The following is a 19,747-nucleotide window of genomic DNA, read 5'->3' as shown; positions in this document are numbered from 1 at the left end:
TGCAAAGTCTATCCGCTTCGCACAGAGATAAAGTACATCCACTTGCCACATCGCAAAGAGAGCCCTCATCGAAAAAGTTGTTTCCGAATAATATTGGGATAATAGCGCTGTCTTATAGATATGGCCCTGTTTGATTTCCTGGTGGTCTTCTGTTCAACAGGGCCAGATATCCTTCCAGGCGGGGATAAATATCAAATCTTGCTCGCTCGTCTACGTGTGAATCGATAAATAGCAAGAAGCACTCTAGGTGTGTGACTCCGCATCTTCTAAGTTAGCTTGCAAGACGATCTTGAAGCTTTCTTTCTTGCTAACCTCCCCTGCTTGTTGACAAACTGCTGCCATTACAGCCGCTTCACATCCGATGCCGTTCATAGAGAAATGACATTCTACCATATTGTCATGAGGCGTCAAACGTCCTATATAGTTGATTCTTGGTGTCTCTTCCAGACTCTATCAAATGTTTCTGCGCAAATTGCGTATTCCCGAATGAAATCCCTCTCCAGGTCATGCGTTCTCTTGCCCAAGAGGATCAAACAATGCAAAGGCTCGCCCATATCTGTCTCAGTTAATTCTTTCAGGGTACCAACAGCCAATTTTTGATCTTCGGCGCCAACCCGCGCAGCGCCTATCGCAAGGCTATCAGGCCCATAAACCCCCTCCTTTCGTTCCTCTTCTATCTCAAGCATTTGGCCAGCGCACTGTGCGACAGTCATATACCGAGGAGGCTCATAAACCTTTCTGCCCCTAGCCATATTTTCCAAGGACTGCTCTTTCACTTTGATATCAAGTAGCACAAGCGTATGAAGGCCAATCTGGATGTTTTCCTTGATTCTGTCATAGAAAGACGATGGTTTCCAAGTTTCGGTGAAAAATACCATACTGACTGTTTGGCCAAAATTGTATAATTGTAACCCAGTACAGCCAATTGCCGACATGATTGACGCGTTCGGTATCGATTTCGTCTGAATGCCGAGCTCCCGAGCGCGAAGGACGAGGTCGGTGTGTGTTGTAGCACTGGGAATTTGAGCATTCGGGTTCTCCGAATCCCGGGCGGGATCGACTCACCCGAACGGATCACCGACGACTAAGAAAGCAATATCTACTTTGTCTGCTTCGGCTAGTATATCATCACTACCAGATTCAACAGCTTCGCGATCTGCTATTATCACTGGCCTGCCGTAGAAAGCTTCCTTGAAGACCAAAGACCGGGTATTAGCGTGCAATCGACAATGCTCAGTCATGGAGGCTCACCAATTTCTCCTTGTCAACGAGGAGTATACTGGTATATGCTTCTAGATATACTCGTTCCGCCTTCTTGACGACCTCTAGTCCTTTCACCGTAATATCCGTCTCATCAGCGAGACCCAGTCCCACCAGGTAGAGCATTATGGGAGTTAAACGTGATAATAATTTTAAGGCAGATTTTAAGAGGCATAAAAAGGTTGAGAAACAAAATCTGGTGTCTAGCACTACGCGGGAAAAGATGGGATACAGCGGGGTGTTTTCGTACCCAGCAAATTGTCCCGCTTGCTGATAAGATTGCGGAAAATCAATGATCCGAGATAAGATGGTTCCCGTCGGTCAACTTCCACGAGACATTACCGCATCTGGGAATAATCCACGTTCTCCGTAACCCCTGTGCCTCTCTCGCTGTTACAGGTTCCTTGTTGGCCCATTTATACTTATACTAGCCATTTTTCATTAAATTCCAAGTGAATACCGGTCTGTATCCCCATTCTGCGGCAGCATAACCGGAACCATGGCGGAAAGAACTCCGAAATACCGCCAGGAGATTCAACAGGTGTGTTTGCCCATACGTCACCCTGCTGTTCCTCTTCCATCTGCTATCTGTCTCATGGCATGGCATAGTTCAGCATGCCCTGGTATGTCCTGTTGGAGCCTTCCACTCCGCCTGCTGGTGAGCTCAAAGAATGTGTCTAGCAAAGTCGTAGGAGCAAGTCGGCCATTCTAGCCCTGGTGACTTCCGGCAGATGCCTTTTCTGACGGAATAATCCATGATGAAAAGCTTGTTATTCCCAAATATATACCCTTTATGTGCTTTTGGTTTCACACTACCCTTGCTATATGCTCTGTCTTGTCAAAAGGATCTTATCCGAAGCATACCCATCCAGAGTCTGATAACCAGGGCTATGAAGTGACAAGCTGAAAGGCTGAGTTCTTCATTTACAGACCTGGAAGTCCAGTGTTGCATCATTTAGGCTTGCGCCTATAGCAAATCTGCTCGAAAGCTCTTCGAATAGTTACCAAATGACAGATAGCCCAGCACTTTAGATGCAAGGTGTCTCGTGCACTGTGCACCATGCTATAAAAACAAAGCACGTGATATTTCCCTTTGAGATATCTTAGCTATCAACGATACATTGGATGCTCTCTTTAAGCCTCTGCTAATCAGCAAACACTTGAAGTCTTCTCCGCGGCCATTGTGCTTTCTGCAAAATGGATTCAAAGCGCGAGCGTGTCGATAAGTTATTGAACATCAAGTATATGAGGCAAGACTACAGCTTTGCAGCACATTCTTTGAGAGCTCGTCAGCGATTACTGGCACGTAATGGCAAACCTTCAGCAGAACCGAATCAGGACTATGAGGCAGACGGCTTTAGCTCGCATAAGGAGTTCATGACTGACGTTTTAGGAAAGATGATGTTTGTCTCTGGGGAGACTGCAGAACCATCTGTGGAGACCACGAGTTTGATTGAAGAAATCGTTCGCCAGCAAGTCATTGAAATGGTCAGAGAACATCTCCCGGTCTATGTCTGTTTATAAGCTAACCTCATACAGCTCATTCGAAGCACTGCTCTAGCGGCCCGTCGCGGCGTGAGATCTATTTCAACTGATGACCTTTTTTTTCTTATACGCCATGATAAAGCCAAGGTCTCGCGATTGAAGACTTTCCTGTCGTGGAAGGATGTTCGCAAGAATGTGAAAGATTCTGATGACAAAGGCGGAGCTGACGCAGCGGATTTTGGTGCCGGAGACGACCCGCTTGCGGGAGCTGCTCAAGACGTTGCTGCCAAACCGAAAACAAAACGCGCAAAAATCGGCCTTCCATGGGACCTTAATAACCTTTACTCTGTACAGGTTCCTGAACGTGAGGACGAAGAAGATGAGGAGGAAGAAGAACAGAATTATGCCACTCTTCAGCGTCTTGCGAATGCAGATGAACGGACTAAGAACATGACCCGCGAAGAATACGTTTTTTGGTCCGACTGCCGACAAGCATCTTTCACTTTCCGCAAAGCCAAGCGTTTTCGCGAATGGGCCGGGTTTGGTATCGTGACAGACTTTAAACCGAACGATGACATTGTTGATATTTTGGGCTTTCTCACCTTTGAAATTGTTCAGACATTGACAGAAGAGGCTTTAAAAGTCAAGGAACAGGAAGATCGTGGCAAGAAGGGACGTGGAGGTTCTGAAGATGGAGGAGAGAAAAGCAAGAAGCGCAAGCGAGAGACAGGGCTGTTTGATCCCCCTGAAGAGGGAAGAACCCCCATTGAGCCTAGACACGTCCACGAAGCGTTCCGCAAGCTTCAGGCCACCTCGAATAAGGCTGTCGCTATGTTATTGCATGGAGGCCGCGCCCCCGTTCGCACACCATTGAGATTGGTATGTTACTTTATCAACTGATCGCTTTCCTAACATGAATATGAAACTGAATCCATTTTTTTTAAAAAAAATAGATTTGATGCTACATGCGGAAAGGTTTAGGTTCTGGAGCCGGAGTTCAATGGGCGAGGATTACTTTTGACAGGTGGTCTACTAGAATTGGGAATGGGAGATACCCTCGGAGTTCGCGGATCGGTTAGTCCTACTGTAAACCGGATCGGTTGACTATGTGATTTGAATCAACAGTTTATCAGTTTAACCTCACTAGCAGCCTCGATGCCAGAAGCTAATAATTTATTACCATTCTTCTTCATTCTATTAATCTATCAACCATGGTATGTTGAGAGAATCATGTATTCCCAAGGTTAAAGGAAAAGAAGAACGCTAGGTATCCAAATATAGAGCTGTGATCGTTCTTTTCGCCTTCAATGCTATGACCTTCCGGCATAAATATTCCCAAGCACAACAGCTAGTTCACTCAGAAATCTCGACACTTCTGACTCTGTGCCGACTGTGATCCTCAAACACCCTTCGCATCCATATTCCCTGCCCCTGAATCGGACCACAACTCCTTTGCTCTCTGCAAGGGATTCGTATACAGCTAGAGCAGTCTTGTTACAAGGCCTACCGCCTTCTTGTGCAGGTTTGTCGAGAATTTCCACAAGTAAAAAGTTGGAATCAGTTCCACCAAGGAACCTACCCACGCCACGAACTGCAGGCAGCTCTTTCAACAATCTATCGCGTTGGATAAATATTTTCTCCCTGTTACTTCGCATAACCTTGAGGTTCGCCAGCGAGAGAGCAGCTGTTGCCAACGCGCTGGTAGGGCTTGAGATGTTATAGGGAGCCTTGAGGCTGTTCAACAGCCTCGCAATCTCCGGGCTCGTAAATGCAGCTCCCAACCTAATCCCAGCCAGGCCGAAAGCCTTGCTCAAAGTCTGCATGACAACCAGGTTCGGCCATTCAGTGACCCATTCTGCCAAACTCGACCCTTCAGGAGCAAAGTCTATATACGCCTCGTCAACCACGACGACACCATTCCAGGTAGGATGCTCTAGAACTTTCTGGATATCCGCCTTCCGAATTAAATTCGCTGTAGGATTTCCCGGAGAGCAGATATACACCAGTTTGATATCTGCTTGCTCTGAGAGTGTCGTATTGATGGCGTCTGGGCGCAATTGAAATCCGTTCTCCACGTCCAGAGGTACTTTGATAATACCAACATCGTTGACCTGTGCGCTGACAGAGTACATGCCATATGTAGGTGGGCATGTTAGGATCTTGTCCCTCCCCGGTGTGCAGAAGCATCGCAGCAGGGCGTCAATCGCTTCGTCGGAGCCCACGCCAACGAAGAGATTAGACGGGTCGAGGTTCTTTTGGGTGTGAGTATGCGTGTTTCGGAGATCGCAAAGGAGTTTCTTAAGCTCGACCTGGTGTCTTTGATATTAATTTCATTCAAGTCAGCTCACAAAGTTGCTCTCAATTACTAAGTAGGGTAGGTGTGGCATGCTCTCACGGATCAGGGTAGCGATTGAGACCTAAAAAGTCGAGATCCGGGGCATTTTCGGTTGCAGTCACATTTTCCAGCTTTCCGTCGTCTGTTAGGACCAAACTGGGACCGTATGCATTCTCGTTTGCGTCGAGAAGGACATTTGTTCCGTCATCCTTATAGTCACTGACTCATGTGAGCTGAGACTTGTTATCTTACACTGCGGGGTCAAGCTTACTCTCTTGCACATCTATATGGCTCTAGCTGAAGAATGTTGTGCCTTGCACATTTTGTTAAATCAAATGGGCTTTGTTTAGGCATGTTAACAATGCAATCAGGGCCAGTTGCAAAAAGGTGAACAAGGTTCGCTGGATTTGGTCAGAGACTGATTCTGTGTGCTGGTGGCGGAGTATGGTACGGAGTAACTACGGAGTGCTCAACTTTATAAAGATTGGGATGGTTATGTGGTTTTGACCCTACAAACGATGAGTCATTGGAAGAGTAAAAGGCAATCAAGACTGAATCTCAATTACTGTTGCTGTGATATATATATACAAAATCCACTGGCATTACCCTCTAGCTTGCCCGTTCTATGTTGATGCCCAAACGCCAGAATATGCTTGCCCCCAAGCTGGACTTTTCTCTTGCTTGAACGCGATATCAACATAATTTGAGGATTTCTCAACCCTCAATTGGTGTTATATAAGAATACGTAAGAAATGAATTAATTTTTTAATCTGGCTTGGATTTGTTCGTCGAGTCGTCATGATCGGTGCTAGACGACGCCTTGGACTTGGAGTATTTGTCTCTTTTCTCTTTCAGGTATCGGAACATCCTTCGAAAGCCGGCGGTCACGATTCCTTTGATGCTCTGACTTGTACTTGGCCAAGAGATGGTCTTTTTGATGGATTTAGCGACTTCCTCCTTCAAATGATCCTCGGCGGCAATCCTTCGGTCAAAAGCTGTTCCTTGACGGCGATGTATGCGTTCTGGGTCTTCATCCGTGGCTTGTTCCATCATCTTGTTGAACTCTGCTCGAGGTATTTGAAACCGGGACTGGTACTGGAAATAAAGCTTCTCCCGGAATGACTGCGGCAATCGGCGGACCATATTTCCTCGCTTGACCGGGTCCATGTCTTGTGCTAACTTAACATTGGCTTCCGGGTTATCTATCCAATCGGGATCACTGCAGCTTGGATCGTTGAAAGCAACGTTAGGCAGAGTATCAATTAACGGAGCATATAATCGGCGAAAGTTGGCCATTTGTGCAGACACAATATTCGTGATTTTTTTAGGATCTTCTGAGCCAAACGACATTCGCGGATCTCCCATATAGCTGATACCCGCAATAGTGGTATACAGTTGGGATTCAGTAAAATCGGGTGGAAGAAGCAATAGCGCAACACGGACGGCGGAGAGAAGATTCATTTGGTTTGCGAGCCGGACCCTGGGATGATCACGCAAAATTTTAACTGGTTTGTGTAGGCGTCCAGCTATGTAAAGGGTATCCCATTCGCTAAGGTCCTTGCACATGGTATCAATGTTGACAACTCCGTACTTTATCAGAGTCCCATTCACGGTCACGTAAGGGTTGAAATAGACGCCGGCACCCCATTTGTCCTGCACCTGAGAGACCACGTATGATCCTAGTGACCCGATAGCAGAATAATGATCGCGATGCTGGTTCAGATTAAGGGAGTGCCAATGCTGGCTGTAGGAGACTCCAAATATAAAATCAATCATCTTCCCTCCGCCTTGTTGCATCCTCTGAATGGTGGGTGGAGCAGCGGGGTGGCAGCTTTCACCCGTTGCTGTCCCCGACTGCGGGAAAACCCCAGAACCGTATGCAAAAGCATATCTAATCGGAGCCCGAAACTGCCATAGTATCTGACGCAATGCTTCTTTGAATTCCTGGTTGATGATCATGTGCTGATTGGACCCGAAGTCTCTTGTTGGCAGTTCAGCAAACGAAGAGATGGAAAAGTCCGGGTTTTCCTCCCAATCGGAATCCTTCCACGAACCGACAATCGACGAATTGGAAGAGTTGCTTGTCTGTGTAGAAGTATGCGGGACGTTATGGTGCTTTGCACTGTTGTATCCTGGGGGAAGCCCGCCATCTTGGCGCGGTGGATTGGGGGTTGGCTCTGTTGAAAGTGGCCGAGAAAATTTTGGAAATAAGGTGAAATAAGAAGAAGACCGTGAACAGGAAAGGACGGTGTATGCAGATGCGCCCAGCCTGGGACCTATGGTCTTTGTGAATCCCCTGTATTAGCATCTTGGAGTAGCTTGGGTTCCTTGGGGCTCGCTTACATAGAGCTGCCGCATAGCGATCGGAAGAGACGGAGGGTACAGCGAGAGCTGCAAATATATTGTGATATGGCGAACATGGGCATTCGCACTCAAAGCCTTGTATTCGCACCCGCCATACTGAACAGGATGATCAATCCAAGCGACAGGAAGGCGATGAACCCGGATTTCTCAGGACAGCCCGATCGCCGGAAGGCTTATATAATCAAAGTACAAATTATCACATGACATTCATTCTGGTCGCGGTACATTAGTCAGCGGCGCGCGTGTGGAAATCCAAACAAACGGCTGGGGTGTAAACACAGCACACTCAGCGATTCATCCACATAACGGCGGATCTCGGGTGCATTCGGGGTTTCTTGAATAGGTGTTTTGGATTCTACAAATGATTTTGATAAGATAAAGCCCCTTTTTACGCCATGGCACAAACTGGAATGGAGACGGTTTCGGCACGACTCGCAAGCTTCAAAACTGCGCATCGACCAATATCGAAGGGGAGGACCTCCGGCGCAAAGACAAAGCCCATTACCTGGCCTCATGTCAAACCATCTCCCGAAGAGGTATTCATCACTGTGCCGAAGGTTTCTATTCTTACCATTAACACGCTTTCAGTTAGCGGACGCAGGGTTCTACTACCAGCCAACGGAGATCAGCCCAGATAACACAGCTTGTTTCCTATGCCGATACGCGCTGGATGGTTGGGAGGAGGATGACGATCCAATTACAGAGCATTTAAGGCATTCTAGAGAATGCGGATGGGCGATTATTATGGATATAACTCGACGCTCTTCCAATCCAGCGGAGATCGTGGACCCAACAAGTCCCGAGATAGCCGAAGCACGGAGGGCCACGTTCGGCACATGGTGGCCTCACGATGGCAAAAAGGGATGGAAATGCAAGACTGAAAAGGTTGGTTTTAAAAGCGACCCCTTATTCTTCTTTGTCAATTGGACTGGTCTAACGTGGATGCTTTACCAGATGGTTGAGGCCGGGTGGTATTTATGTGCAACCGAAGAGAGCGATGATTTTGTTAGCTGTGCATATTGTAATCTATCATTGGATGGCTGGGAGCCTAAGGACGATCCATTGTACTACTATCGCTGACTTGCTCTTTTCTGGATGGTTTGCTAACTTGCGATTTAGTGACGAGCACTATCGTCGGTCTTCTGAGTGTTCCTTCTTCCATTTTGCGCCTATACCGGGGAAGAAAGGAAGAACCGGTCGTGGGAAGAACACTCGTTCATCGAAAGCTTCAAGGAGCTCCACGCAATCGACTCTAAGTACATTCTCAGAGGCCGAAACAGCAGATCTTGACAGCGAGGTGGAGCAAAGTTTGCTCTCTCAATCGGCAAAAGAGACATCAAAGAGGACTTCAAGGGCTGGAGCGAAAGGAAAGAAGATAAAAGCAAAGGTAAATGAAGCGGTTGTGGCTGGCAGCCGAGTAGAAGACGATGCAACAATGGTCGAAAGCCAACAACCAAAAAAACCTAGAGGAAGAAAGCGGAAAAGTAGTGAAATGATTGACAATGAGGGATTCCAAGAGACCTCAAATTCAGACGTTCGTCCAGAACCAGCAACTAAAAAACGCGCGACAGGAACCCGAAAGACCAGTACCGCCAAAACTCGAGCCATTTCTGATCTAACAGATGATGAATTGAACGGGCCCATTGAGCCAGTTAAAAGCGAAAAGCGATCAAACAAAAAGTTGACGAAAAAGAGGAGTACATCCAAAAATCGTGCTCAACCTGGTGCCTCTAAAGACCCATTAATTTCCCGGATTCCAAATGATGCGGAAATTGATGCGGAACTAGAAGCTGACTTGGAGAGAGATGGTATCGATGGGGTCGAAATAAAATCAGGGACAGGATATGAACATGATGCCCCTGTAGCGCCCATCTGCAGAGTGTCAAAGAGAGCGAGTGATACAGAGGAGATTGAAGGCTATGCTACTGAACCAATTCAAAAACCAGGCCGTAAAAAAGCCCAAGGGAAAAAGAAAACGGCAAAGATAAATGAAAGCCAACCTCAAGACGATACCGAAATGCGCGACGAAGTCCAACATCCTAGAATCACAACCGATGCTTGCATGGATTTGGACGATGATCAAATTTCACCTCACAGTCTTCCAGTGGACGAAGCGGTGGACGAAGTCTGTAACGATGCACAATCCTTGAAGAAGGCAAAACCAAGCCGGAAGCAGAAAAGATCGCGAAGCAAGGAAGAGGATGCCAGGGAAGAAGAGGCTTCTGATGGTCTGGCTCGAGATTCTGCCAATCTGAGGAGATTAGGAACGCAAAGCGTATCTGAAGACCATATTCCCTCGGAAAGAACTGCACCTAGTCCAGTCGATTCGACGCCTTTTCAAGCCCAGGAGCGTACGCCCTCCCCATCTCCGCAATCCTCAGATGCTGAAAATCGTCCTCCCTCATCGAGGCCCGAGGCCTTTTCTATACCGTTAGAACCGAGCACGCCTGCTACATCGGCACAAAAAATATTTGACCAGTCAATATGCTTATCAACTCCTGATCCTTGGGATCCGGTCGACCTGGATGATTTATTGCAACCTGATTCGGCTAATAAAGAGAACGTTAATCTGAGTGAAATGCTGTGTGCAGCTAAGGGCGACTTAACGAGCCCTGAGAAGCGTATGAGTGTTGCAGAGTGGATAGCATGGAATGCTAAGAAAGGAGAATCGAAGCTCCGGAACGAGTGCGAGAGGATGGTCAGCCTTTTCGAGAGAGAAGGCGGACGAGCAATGTCCGTACTCGAGGAGATCGAATGCATCGATTGAAAGTTATGGTTTTGGCGTTCTTGGATCATACCCCGGTGTCGATATTTAAAGTTAGCGTGGGAATTCATAGGCATATGACCTTAATCGTCGTAGAGTAATTAGTTCGAATATCATGCCTTCGGCTGCTTCTCGATTCCAACGTTCAAGATATAATTCCAAGCCGGCCCTCCCAAGAATCCTCTTGTTTAATCCCATTCTCTCCATTTTTTCCAGTTTTACGCCTCTTTTCATTCCGCTTCCTTCTCCTCTCCTCTCTCTCCCTTTCTTCTTCTTCCTCTCTGATCTTAAGTCTTTGGTTGAGGTCAAGCTCTCCTGCTTTTCTTTCCTCTTCAGCCTCCATTCTCCGTTTGTGTGACAGCATTCTCAGTCTCAGTCGAACATCTTCAACGCCGGCTCTTACAACCTCTCCACTTTGACCAGTCGCGATCAAGTGTTGCTTGCTATTCAAATGCTCCACCAGTTGTATATTGTCTTTGAACGTAAGGTCGCAGTCAGAACAGTAGAATCCAGCTCCACGGCCACGTTTGCCAACGGCTGCGCCCGCTGGTACAATGGTTGTCTTCCCTACCAGCGACGCGACATCGAGTCTCTGGGTACGCGACGTTGTAGCCTCGAGGGTGCTGTAGTCAACTGGCGCGTGGTATTTCTTGCCCAGAAGTTTGGCCTCATAACGAGCTTTGGATTCGGCTTTCGCTTTGGCTGCGTCAACAGCGGCTTTTTCGTTATACGCTTCACGATCCCAGGTCTTGCGAAAAGCAGTGTCGGAAGATGGAGTGCCGTAGGCGGACTTTTGAGCCTTGGAGTCGCTCATTTTTGCGAGGCGTGTGAGAGTATTTGAGGGGAAAGCGCGAGCTGCAAAACTATCACTGGATCAATGAAACTGATAAGGGTAGATCAAGCGAAAAAAGTGGGATCGCCCTGTGCACTCTCCGTCGAGTCTGGTGAGCTGCTGGAGCTGAAGTTCTTCCGCGCTTGTGGCGTTCGATAAGATAACAGATCGGTCACGTGATATTAAACTGGAGAAATGATAAACCGAATGGACAAGCTGGATTTGATCCAAGAGAGTCATAGAGATCATCTCACATTTATACATGCATAGTTGGGGTCACTATTTAGCTCTGGTAGATTTAAGTGGTCAAAGAGAGAAAGACAGGCACAAATGGGCTTGGTCGAGGAAAATAAGAGCTCAAGCCAGGATCTTTACCAAGTTGGTGGCCAAGGTCACAAGAACACCTATGTATGTTCGAATAGCGACATGGTGGACCTAGCATCCCTTACAGCGATGAAGCACGAGGTAAACGACTTTCGAATTTAACATACGCTTTTCAAAGACCTTACGGATTCCCTTGCACAATTGGTGCAGTGGAACATGGTTAGATAGAACCTTGCAGACCGGGCGATATCGTTCCAGATTACTCCGTAGAGAAAGACAAGAAATCTGAATCCAATTGCTTTCTCTTCGTACTCCAAGTTGAGAAATTCAGGGGATCGGCGAGCCAAAGCTGCAAGGGGGGTGTTTGTTGTGTTTGTTGTGTTTGTTCTGGTGTCGATCCACAAGCACGGGCGCCAAGTGAGCCTTGCGATGGGGGAAGGCAATTCCAGCAACAACAGTTTTAACCGCTTGATGTTTCAAAGCCCCATTTTCAGGAATTCTCGCAAAGGGTTTCCTGGTCCATAAGAATTCGCCAGCCTTGTGCAAGCGTTGCTTGGTGGAGACAGACAGAGTCTTAGGGCCTTGACTTGTTAGCTCGTGAAAATCAAGTGGCTGCGCCGCAGGCAGCATAATAAAGAGCGAAGAACTGTCCTCTGCCTCTATACTTACTAAAACACAGGAATATATAACAAGCTGTAGGATCACCTTGATTTTCTCATTTGTTCCCTGTCCTTCAACCATCTTCGTCACCACGAGCCCGGCTCCTTACAATGCTTCAGGACAAACCCTCAGCTCTTCCGCTAGCTTCAAAGCCGGCACAAAAGGGCAACAATTTCATGGATTTACCCCCAGAAATGCATCTTCACATCATTTCACACCTCTCCTATCCAGATGCGTTGGCTCTCAAACACACAAACAGCTACTTTTACTCCCTCGTCACAACCAATGTCCAATTCAGAGTGAATTGGATCATCGAACGTGTTTCTTCCGGTTTACCCATCCTATGGAGGAAGTGTGAATTACGCACCGACGAATCTTTTTGTAAGGGCGATGTTAAGCGCACCATGGAGAGGAGAAGGCGGCACAAGGAGTGCAAACCTGGTGATGGCGGATGTGCTGTCGTCGCGGGTTCAAACTGTGGTGGTGGTTCTTCGGAACTATATTGGCAATTCAGGAGGTGTAAAGTGCTGATGAGAAGAGCGACAAAAATTGCGTTGGAGCATCAGAGTGCGTTGTCCTTTGCCTACTAAAACATGCCTTAGAGCCTCACTGCTAATGTTGTGAATAGTGCTGGCCATTGGCTTATTGCTTTGCATTATTGCTGTCCTCTGGCAGATTCTATTTTAGGCACTCTAAATATACACCCCCAAACTGAATCTGACAACTATGTTGTTAGTGTCCTAACAATGACTCTGGTTCTCCCAACTATCTGTGCTCACGACGGTCTCTCAGAGTATGAAAAAGTGTATAGACCTGAATCTCAACAGCAAATTTGAACGACTTCGCAAATTGGGGAAATTCTGATGAAGAGCCGCCGTGTGAGGTCAGTGATGAACCAAAGATACTAGTTTCAGTGGGGTTATGATGAGGGTTCTGCTCCATTTAATAAACTCACAACGTCTTAGCGGTTACTGTCAACCAGATAACACCGGTGTTAAGGCGGATATACAGAAATTTGAACACAAAGGAAACAGAACGTTCATAGCCAGATATTGTCAATGTATTTGAAATATACCCCTGAAGTCTTATCAATCTCCTTCAACTGAGAGTGATTTCCATGCCCGGTTCACCAGGCCTGCCAAAATGACGGAGAAACAGATAGTTAGATATTGCTTTCCAGGAAGTTGAGCGCAGCATGTTGTGAGGATTCCGACAACAAATATTAAAGACTCCATCCCCTCCAAGCGATAGTGCGACCTCCAGGGTCACCAATCTCACTAAAATGGCCACCGAACATATTCGATGCCCGCCTCCGGAGGCCGATTCGCCTTACGATATTGTCCATTTCCTTTGCGGCGATAAGGATAAACCAGAGTTGTCCGTGATGTGCTACGACAAACGGTTCGAGATACTAGCATTAGCAAAAATTCTTGACAGCTGTCCGTGTATCAAAGCTGATTTCTTGCGCCTATTGGACGATCTTTTATCCATGGATGCTGACAACTTCGAATTCAACCTCGACAACACGGATACGATGGAGGAGATGTGCTACTAGATGGCAGAGGCATGCTTTTCGATGCTCCGATCTTTGGCGCCCTGTCTAACGGGCCTACGAGTGATAACACTGGAGGAATATTACAACGCTCAGACAATTCACTTGACCATTCAGGTGATTGATGGGAAGTTGACTGGAACACAGTCACCGCACGAGCCACAAGACCTCAAGCCGCACATCCAGCTTGCGGACGCTATTATGAGTGTCGAGGTCCGCTGTTTACCATCCTTCCAGAGTGAGATTGCCCTGGGATACAGAGAATAAACGACCCGCGCTACCGTCGAGAGTATTTCTCGATGACTGAGACAGGGAACTCTTCTTCAAGCCATCTTACCGTGGGAGTTCAAAGCATTTTGAATGTGAAATCAACATCTTCCTCCGCCTGCAGAAATCTGGACTTGGTCACCGCATCCGAGCACCCAGTCTCCACGATTTCGTTTCCTTAGGTAAAGACAACTCCGAAATCTCTGGTATTCTGCTCTCCTACGTCAAATTTCACCATACGCTGGCCAATCCTAAAGTTTTATTTGCAAGTCGTTCCCTTCGGGAACGGTGGGCCAGCCAACTGAAACTGATGGTCAACGCACTCCATCAAGCTGGCGTTGTCTGGGGGGGACATAAAACCGGACAACTTCCTTTTGGATACGGAAAACGATTCGTGGATTATTGACTTTGGGGGGTTCTTATACACCTGGCTGGGTGGATGAAGAACTGGTGGAAACAGTTCAAGGAGATATCCAAAGTCTTGCGAGAATTATCGACTACCTGAATGGACGATAGTGAGATCATGAACACATTTCTCAAGACCGCACATTAACAACTTCCACCCTCACTTGTACATCGCGGGATGAATCACGATCAACGGTAAAAAAGCTTATCCGTCTCCTTGCTCATTCCTGGTAATGTAACTGCCCTCCTCAGTAAGACCGAAGATCCCCGTCATTTTCTTTATGATAAGTTTTTCCTAGAATGTAAGCTATTGTAGCTGGAGTCAATTCCTTTTTATATTGAAGATTTGAGCTTATAGAAGTCAAAGCTCGTCATTCCATGACTCTAGGGGTGAATTTGGAATGTGTTGCTGGAGACACATTGAATTTCCAATTTACGTAGACTTGTTGCAAGGCACTGTACTCCGTAAATAACTATGGGTTATTTTGTAGTTAATGGTTCCTCGGCTTAAGAGAAGTAGCGCATCTCAGGTTCAAAGAGAGAAATCTGCCACTATCTTTGGCTGTGCGTATCTATTTCACTGCATTGATATTCTCAAGCTTCGCATGATGACTCTGGCACGCTCGTGACTTTTTGAGGGCAAACTGACACCTGCTTGACTGGCGGTGTGGAGAACTGACTTCGGTCTTGGTTGTAGTTAAATAATAGGCGCCGCCCGCGAATTACGCTCAGTGACGATGAAATCCGCAACCATGCAAGATTGCCCGAGGTATTTACCGCCGGGCCGTGTACCTGTCCCACGGCCATCGGCCGGCAGCATGACCAGTGCAGACGTTCAGTTAAAATACGCAATGAATCTCGGATTCGACTTCAAAATAAAATGACCATATATCGGATAACGCCGTGGTCCGCCGCTAGCTACCCCCCCAGATCAAGGCCAGCAGACCGAGGCCAAAGCCGTCGACAACAATGTCAGGAGACAACCAACAACCTCCTCTCTGGGTTTCTCCCGACGTGGGTAAACATCCCATCGACGATTACCGCCGACATGTAAATAAGAAATTCGGGCTCAGCCTTGAAAATTCTCACCATCTCCACCAGTGGAGCGTCACGAAGCCCCATGATTTCTGGATTGATTTATACAAGTACGTCGGGATAGTGCCGCCGCTTCCACCGCATATCACCCGCGCATACAATGATTCCGTGAAACTCAGTGATGTTCCCCGATTCTTTGAAGGCGTGGAGCTTAACTACACGGAAAATGTGCTGGAAGGCAAAGACCCCGATGCCATTGCGCTTATTGGACTGAGAGAGTTCGACTTCTTGCACGGCGAAAATGTGACCTGGAGAGAGCTGAGAGAAAGAGTTAGACGGGTCAGGAGTGCGTTGATTCGAAACGGGTTGAAGCAGGGCGATCGGGTGGCTGCCATTATGTCTACATCGGTTTGGGCGATTGTGATTTTGCTCGCGTCCGCGTCCATGGGGGCGATATTCTCGTCGATATCGCCTGATATGGGTGAGGCGGTATGTATACCCCATGATGCAAGATTTGGATAATTGGAAAAAGTTGCTAAGAAATGATTCACCAGGGTTGCGTAACAAGACTCCAACAGATTGAGCCTGCTATATTGTTCGCGGACAGTGACATGTCTTACAAGGGTAAGACCACATCTCTTGACAAAAAGATCACGTCTGTTGTGAAAAAGCTGCCCCAGACCATGAAGGTCTTCGTCATTCCGATCACTAGTCAGAGCACCACTTCCTTCCCGCTGGTGAATGAATTCCTTGCGAAAGCTCGAAGCTCGGACCACCTAGAATACAAGCGTGTTCCGTTCTCATACCCTGTATACATCCTTTATTCAAGTGGAACAACAGGCCAGCCGAAATGTTTGGTGCATCAGCATGGTGTCGTTATCCAACTTAAGAAGGTTGGGTTGCTGCACTATTCCCTCGGACCAAAAGAAGTTGTATTTCAGTATTCGAGCACCTCATGGGTACTTTTTAACATCATGAATGGCCATCTCTCGGTTGGCGCAACAGTAATCGCTTATGATGGCTCCCCATTATGGCCTGATGCAACAACTATGCTCAAGATTATTGAGAAATTCAGGTCAGTGTGACCATCGAAACCCCGAAATGTGGCTCATCGCTGAATTTATCCAGGGTAACGTATTTTGGCACGTCTCCACGCTACCTTTTGGAGCTGGAGGCCTCAAAGATCGTTCCACGCGATGAATATGACCTCAGTTCTCTGCGATTAGTAACGACTACCGGAGCGACGCTGACTGCGGATCAGTTCAGATGGTTTTATCAAGCATTCCCCCAGATCCACCTAAGCAGTGTCGCTGGGGGAACAGATATTGTCACCTCATGTTGGTCAACCTGCACCCAAAAAAAAAAAAAAAAAAAAAAAAAAAAAAAAGCGGACGGTCGAGTGCTAACTGTCTTTGATATAGGGATATCGTGTGACCCTTCAAGTCCAGTATACGCGGGAGAGATGCAGATGATCGCCCTTGGCATGAACGTATATGTTGCGGATGCCAATAGCGGAGAGGATATTACAAGAGTGAGGTGACCGCTCGCGAGTCTGTCTCAGCTTGGCTAACCTCTCTATAGACTGGGAAATCAGGAGAATTGGTCTGCCCGACTCCTTTCCCATCAATGCCCGTCTTCCTCTGGGGAGATAAGAATAATAAGAAATACAAATCTTCATACTTTGAAAGATTTGATAATATTTGCGTCTGGGCCCAGCATGACTGGATCAGCGTGAACCCAGCCACCCAGGGTATAACAATGCACGGCAGAAGGTATGCATGTCAGCTGAATGCCTTGAAACGCACTCACACTCATTCTTCTTTCCAACCAGTGACGGCGTCCTGAATCCCTCGGGGATCCGTTTTGGCAGCTCCGAAATCTACAACATCTCTGAAGGGCCTGCATTCAACTCCGAGATTCAAGACACCCTTTGTGTTGGTCGGCGCCGAAAACAAGACAAAGACGAAATTGTCTTCCTTTTCGTCAAAATGCGCTCCAATCAGCCTTTCACCACTGGCTTGGAGCAGCGCCTTCGTTCCGCGATACGAACGGGGTTATCACCGAGACATGTGCCGAAATTCATCCTTGAAGTGCCTGAGATTCCCGTGACGATTAATGGGAAGAAAGTTGAGACACCTGTGAAGAGGATAATAAGTGGGGACCAGGTGCAGGTAAGTTCAACAGTTGCAAATCCAATGTCGTTGGAATTTTTTGAGCAGTTTTCAAAGTTGGAAATCCAGTCAAGGGCAAAACTATAGATGATATCATACCATTTTTGGGAGCGCTCCGCACTCTGTGGATATGTATCTAGATTAAGCGTAGATTAGTACAAGTAGGTTCGGCAGCGGACAAGGATGCAAGTGAGCTTTCTGTATGCAATATCGAGGTGAGCTCATCGAGGCTCTGCATCGTCGTTGCCCCGGCAGATATTATGATCTGCAGCATTCGAATTCAAAACGGGAAACTGCTCAAGGGGTTGGTTGAGAGTTCACTTGGCAAGACTTCGCCCGTCTTTCAGGCGTTGGTTTCATCTTCTAGCTCTAAATGCCCGAACCACGAAAGTCTGGAGCTTGGACCCCTCGTCCATAGTGAGGAGAAGTTAGCCAACCTGCATGGCACAAGCAAGGAGGCCTTCATCCATAACACGCTCTTGAACTCCCCAGCTAAGATGTGCGCGCGAGATTATGCACGTGCATGCGAGACACACGATTAGTTCAACTGTTCCTTGTCATAGAAGCCTTAAGCCTGCGGTATCAACTATTTCGAGCGGGAATCCCGAAACAGCGAGTCGAATGCCTGTCGAATGAGGTCCTCGCCGTCTTGTGGGTGAACGTGCCGAAATAAGTTCCTTTTTCCCGTCTTTGGCTGTGAGTCGGATTTCAATTCGGACGTCCGCTTTCCTCACTTTCGGTTGAGAAAATTGGACTTTACGAGAAGTCAATGCGGGTGTGACATGGGGGAGTTGTGTTAGCAATATCCTTATGTGGTGATCAAAGCTTGAAGAGAAACATGGTTAGTCATAAAAGAGAGTAAAGACAGGGGAAGAGCGAAGCTCGTGTAAGGAGCTTGTAAATACCGAGATCCCGAAGCAGGGTTGAAATCGTCGCCTTGATCATTAGGTGCTGGGCAATTCAAAGGACGATGCTTTGGCGCCATGCAAGCTCATGATCATTCCTATGGAGGTGCCTTCGAGCTTCTTCTCAAACAACAGCCATTAGACGATGCAGGGATAAAATGCAAACTAATATGTACCTTCAAGGATTAACACTCAGCAAAAAGGAACGTTTGAAAGTTAGCCTTTAAGCAAAGGCACCCTTGTTTCCAGCGGGATCAGCTGAATTGCTTTTTCCTTAGGACTCGCCCTTAAGCTTGTTAGTTAGCTCTTGCTGCTGCTTAATCTGCTCCCTCTTGTGGGTGTCTCTTAAAGATAACACGTCGCTCATGAGGAGTAATTTCGGTATTGCAGCCCAGGAAGGAATATGGGGAGTTAGCCCGCCGACACTGCAACGTGCCCTTCAACAAAATGATGCCATAACAGGCAAAGGAAGCCACTGAAGTTCCATTCATATAGCTCTGGAGAGTCAAAGCGCTGAGACAATAGCTCTGCATGGGACCTTGAAGGTCATGTCCTTGGGTGTATCCTTCCCACCGCCGAAATTTTGAGGCAGGGTCATGGATGAAGATTGGGCATAGCATACCTTGAACCATTTTGTGATACCTCTCATCCTCTGATACATCGTGCGGCAGCGGAGAGCTTTCCCCAGGTTCCACTTTCTGGGGTGGACTGAGGTCACCGGATGATCGGGAGATCCGCAGTTGCGAGAACTCGTGGCAAGATGGAGAGGCCAAGATGGCATTTCTTTTGGGAGTTCGTTTATCTGTCTGGATCAGATTGGTGAGGGGCCGAGTTACAATGGGCCTGAAGGTGGCAAATCTCTCCCCCGCATCTCTGACCGCGCATCGATCTCTGGATCCGGGGCCGGTGGTTGCTGGACGATTGTTACTCTTTTATTCCCAGGTGTTAATTTTTAAATACAGCATCAGAACATACGCGTCCGGTTCAGTTCCTGCTAACCGCGCCACGTCTCTAAGGGCAGGTCAAGTCTCCCAAGCACGAGGCCGTCTTGCGTCTTCCAGACCTTCTCCAAAGGAATCAGAAGGATGAAGTTTTTGCGGCTGGACAGACGCCATTGACCGAATAGGAAGCGATCGACAATTTTGCGGAGAATTTAACAAATTTAAACTCGGGCGAGTTCTCAATTGCCGAAATGGCGAAACCACACACACACCCCAACCCGCCGAAGAGATGGGCTTGACACGTGCCGGCACTGTGACACTGTGGAAGAAGTTCATGTTTGAATGCCTAAAGGGACACATGAGCGCATCTACGAGCGGGAATGCAGTGCTTGACGCAACCAAGTTGTCATAATGCTGACAGAGTGAGTTAATAGCTGGTCAAGCTCC

At 47.4% G+C, this 19,747-nt stretch overlaps 10 protein-coding genes across 10 annotated transcripts; 5 read left to right on the top strand and 5 right to left on the bottom strand.

Moving 5' to 3' along the window:
• Positions 1-240: 240 nt before the first annotated feature.
• CIMG_03364 (diphthine synthase) lies at positions 241-1,435 on the bottom strand. The gene is made up of 3 exons (XM_001243922.2): positions 1,252-1,435; positions 1,066-1,190; positions 241-1,014 (listed from the first exon to the last, which is right to left on the bottom strand). The coding sequence occupies exons 1-3, from the start codon at positions 1,384-1,386 to the stop codon at positions 417-419; spliced, it is 858 nt and encodes a 285-aa protein (XP_001243923.1). The 5' UTR covers positions 1,387-1,435; the 3' UTR covers positions 241-416.
• A 210-nt stretch (positions 1,436-1,645) lies between these two features.
• Positions 1,646-3,881, top strand: CIMG_03363 (transcription initiation protein SPT3). The gene is made up of 4 exons (XM_001243921.2): positions 1,646-1,801; positions 2,659-2,748; positions 2,800-3,624; positions 3,699-3,881. Exons 1-4 carry the CDS (start codon positions 1,760-1,762, stop codon positions 3,702-3,704), a joined length of 963 nt encoding a protein of 320 aa, XP_001243922.2. The 5' UTR covers positions 1,646-1,759; the 3' UTR covers positions 3,705-3,881.
• CIMG_03362 (histidinol-phosphate aminotransferase) lies at positions 3,858-5,515 on the bottom strand. Its single transcript, XM_001243920.2, has 3 exons — positions 5,352-5,515; positions 5,141-5,299; positions 3,858-5,061 (listed from the first exon to the last, which is right to left on the bottom strand). The coding sequence occupies exons 1-3, from the start codon at positions 5,432-5,434 to the stop codon at positions 4,056-4,058; spliced, it is 1,248 nt and encodes a 415-aa protein (XP_001243921.1). The 5' UTR covers positions 5,435-5,515; the 3' UTR covers positions 3,858-4,055.
• Positions 5,516-5,622: 107 nt separating this feature from the next.
• On the bottom strand, positions 5,623-7,555 carry CIMG_03361 (uncharacterized protein). The gene is made up of 2 exons (XM_001243919.2): positions 7,424-7,555; positions 5,623-7,363 (listed from the first exon to the last, which is right to left on the bottom strand). The coding sequence occupies exons 1-2, from the start codon at positions 7,436-7,438 to the stop codon at positions 5,846-5,848; spliced, it is 1,533 nt and encodes a 510-aa protein (XP_001243920.2). The 5' UTR covers positions 7,439-7,555; the 3' UTR covers positions 5,623-5,845.
• A 188-nt stretch (positions 7,556-7,743) lies between these two features.
• Positions 7,744-10,211, top strand: CIMG_03360 (uncharacterized protein; the record flags this gene model as incomplete). Its single annotated transcript, XM_001243918.2, has 4 exons — positions 7,744-7,980; positions 8,033-8,329; positions 8,399-8,508; positions 8,564-10,211. The coding sequence occupies exons 1-4, from the start codon at positions 7,840-7,842 to the stop codon at positions 10,209-10,211; spliced, it is 2,196 nt and encodes a 731-aa protein (XP_001243919.2). The 5' UTR covers positions 7,744-7,839.
• CIMG_03359 (C2H2 finger domain-containing protein) lies at positions 10,097-11,137 on the bottom strand. Its single transcript, XM_001243917.2, has one exon. The coding sequence runs from the start codon at positions 11,020-11,022 to the stop codon at positions 10,354-10,356; it is 669 nt and encodes a 222-aa protein (XP_001243918.1). The 5' UTR covers positions 11,023-11,137; the 3' UTR covers positions 10,097-10,353.
• Positions 11,138-11,830: 693 nt separating this feature from the next.
• Positions 11,831-12,766, top strand: CIMG_03358 (F-box domain-containing protein). The gene is made up of 3 exons (XM_001243916.2): positions 11,831-12,059; positions 12,144-12,591; positions 12,653-12,766. Exons 2-3 carry the CDS (start codon positions 12,201-12,203, stop codon positions 12,709-12,711), a joined length of 450 nt encoding a protein of 149 aa, XP_001243917.1. The 5' UTR covers positions 11,831-12,059; positions 12,144-12,200; the 3' UTR covers positions 12,712-12,766.
• Positions 12,767-13,167: 401 nt separating this feature from the next.
• Positions 13,168-14,389, top strand: CIMG_11107 (uncharacterized protein; the record flags this gene model as incomplete). The annotated part of the gene is made up of 2 exons (XM_012358239.1): positions 13,168-13,185; positions 13,253-14,389. 2 exons carry the CDS (start codon positions 13,168-13,170, stop codon positions 13,577-13,579), a joined length of 345 nt encoding a protein of 114 aa, XP_012213662.1. The 3' UTR covers positions 13,580-14,389.
• An 828-nt stretch (positions 14,390-15,217) lies between these two features.
• CIMG_11106 (acetoacetate-CoA ligase) lies at positions 15,218-17,541 on the top strand (the record flags this gene model as incomplete). Its single annotated transcript, XM_012358238.1, has 6 exons — positions 15,218-15,772; positions 15,838-16,358; positions 16,412-16,620; positions 16,705-16,814; positions 16,865-17,055; positions 17,115-17,541. 6 exons carry the CDS (start codon positions 15,218-15,220, stop codon positions 17,539-17,541), a joined length of 2,013 nt encoding a protein of 670 aa, XP_012213661.1.
• A 1,135-nt stretch (positions 17,542-18,676) lies between these two features.
• Positions 18,677-19,636, bottom strand: CIMG_13703 (uncharacterized protein; the record flags this gene model as incomplete). The annotated part of the gene is made up of 2 exons (XM_004446283.1): positions 18,677-19,272; positions 19,573-19,636. 2 exons carry the CDS (start codon positions 19,634-19,636, stop codon positions 18,677-18,679), a joined length of 660 nt encoding a protein of 219 aa, XP_004446340.1.
• Positions 19,637-19,747: the final 111 nt, after the last annotated feature.

The sequence above is a fragment of the Coccidioides immitis genome, assembly GCF_000149335.2.
Source record: "Coccidioides immitis RS genomic scaffold supercont3.6, whole genome shotgun sequence".
Taxonomy (NCBI): Eukaryota; Fungi; Ascomycota; class Eurotiomycetes; order Onygenales; family Onygenaceae; genus Coccidioides; species Coccidioides immitis.
This window is presented reverse-complemented; position numbering and strand designations above follow the sequence as displayed.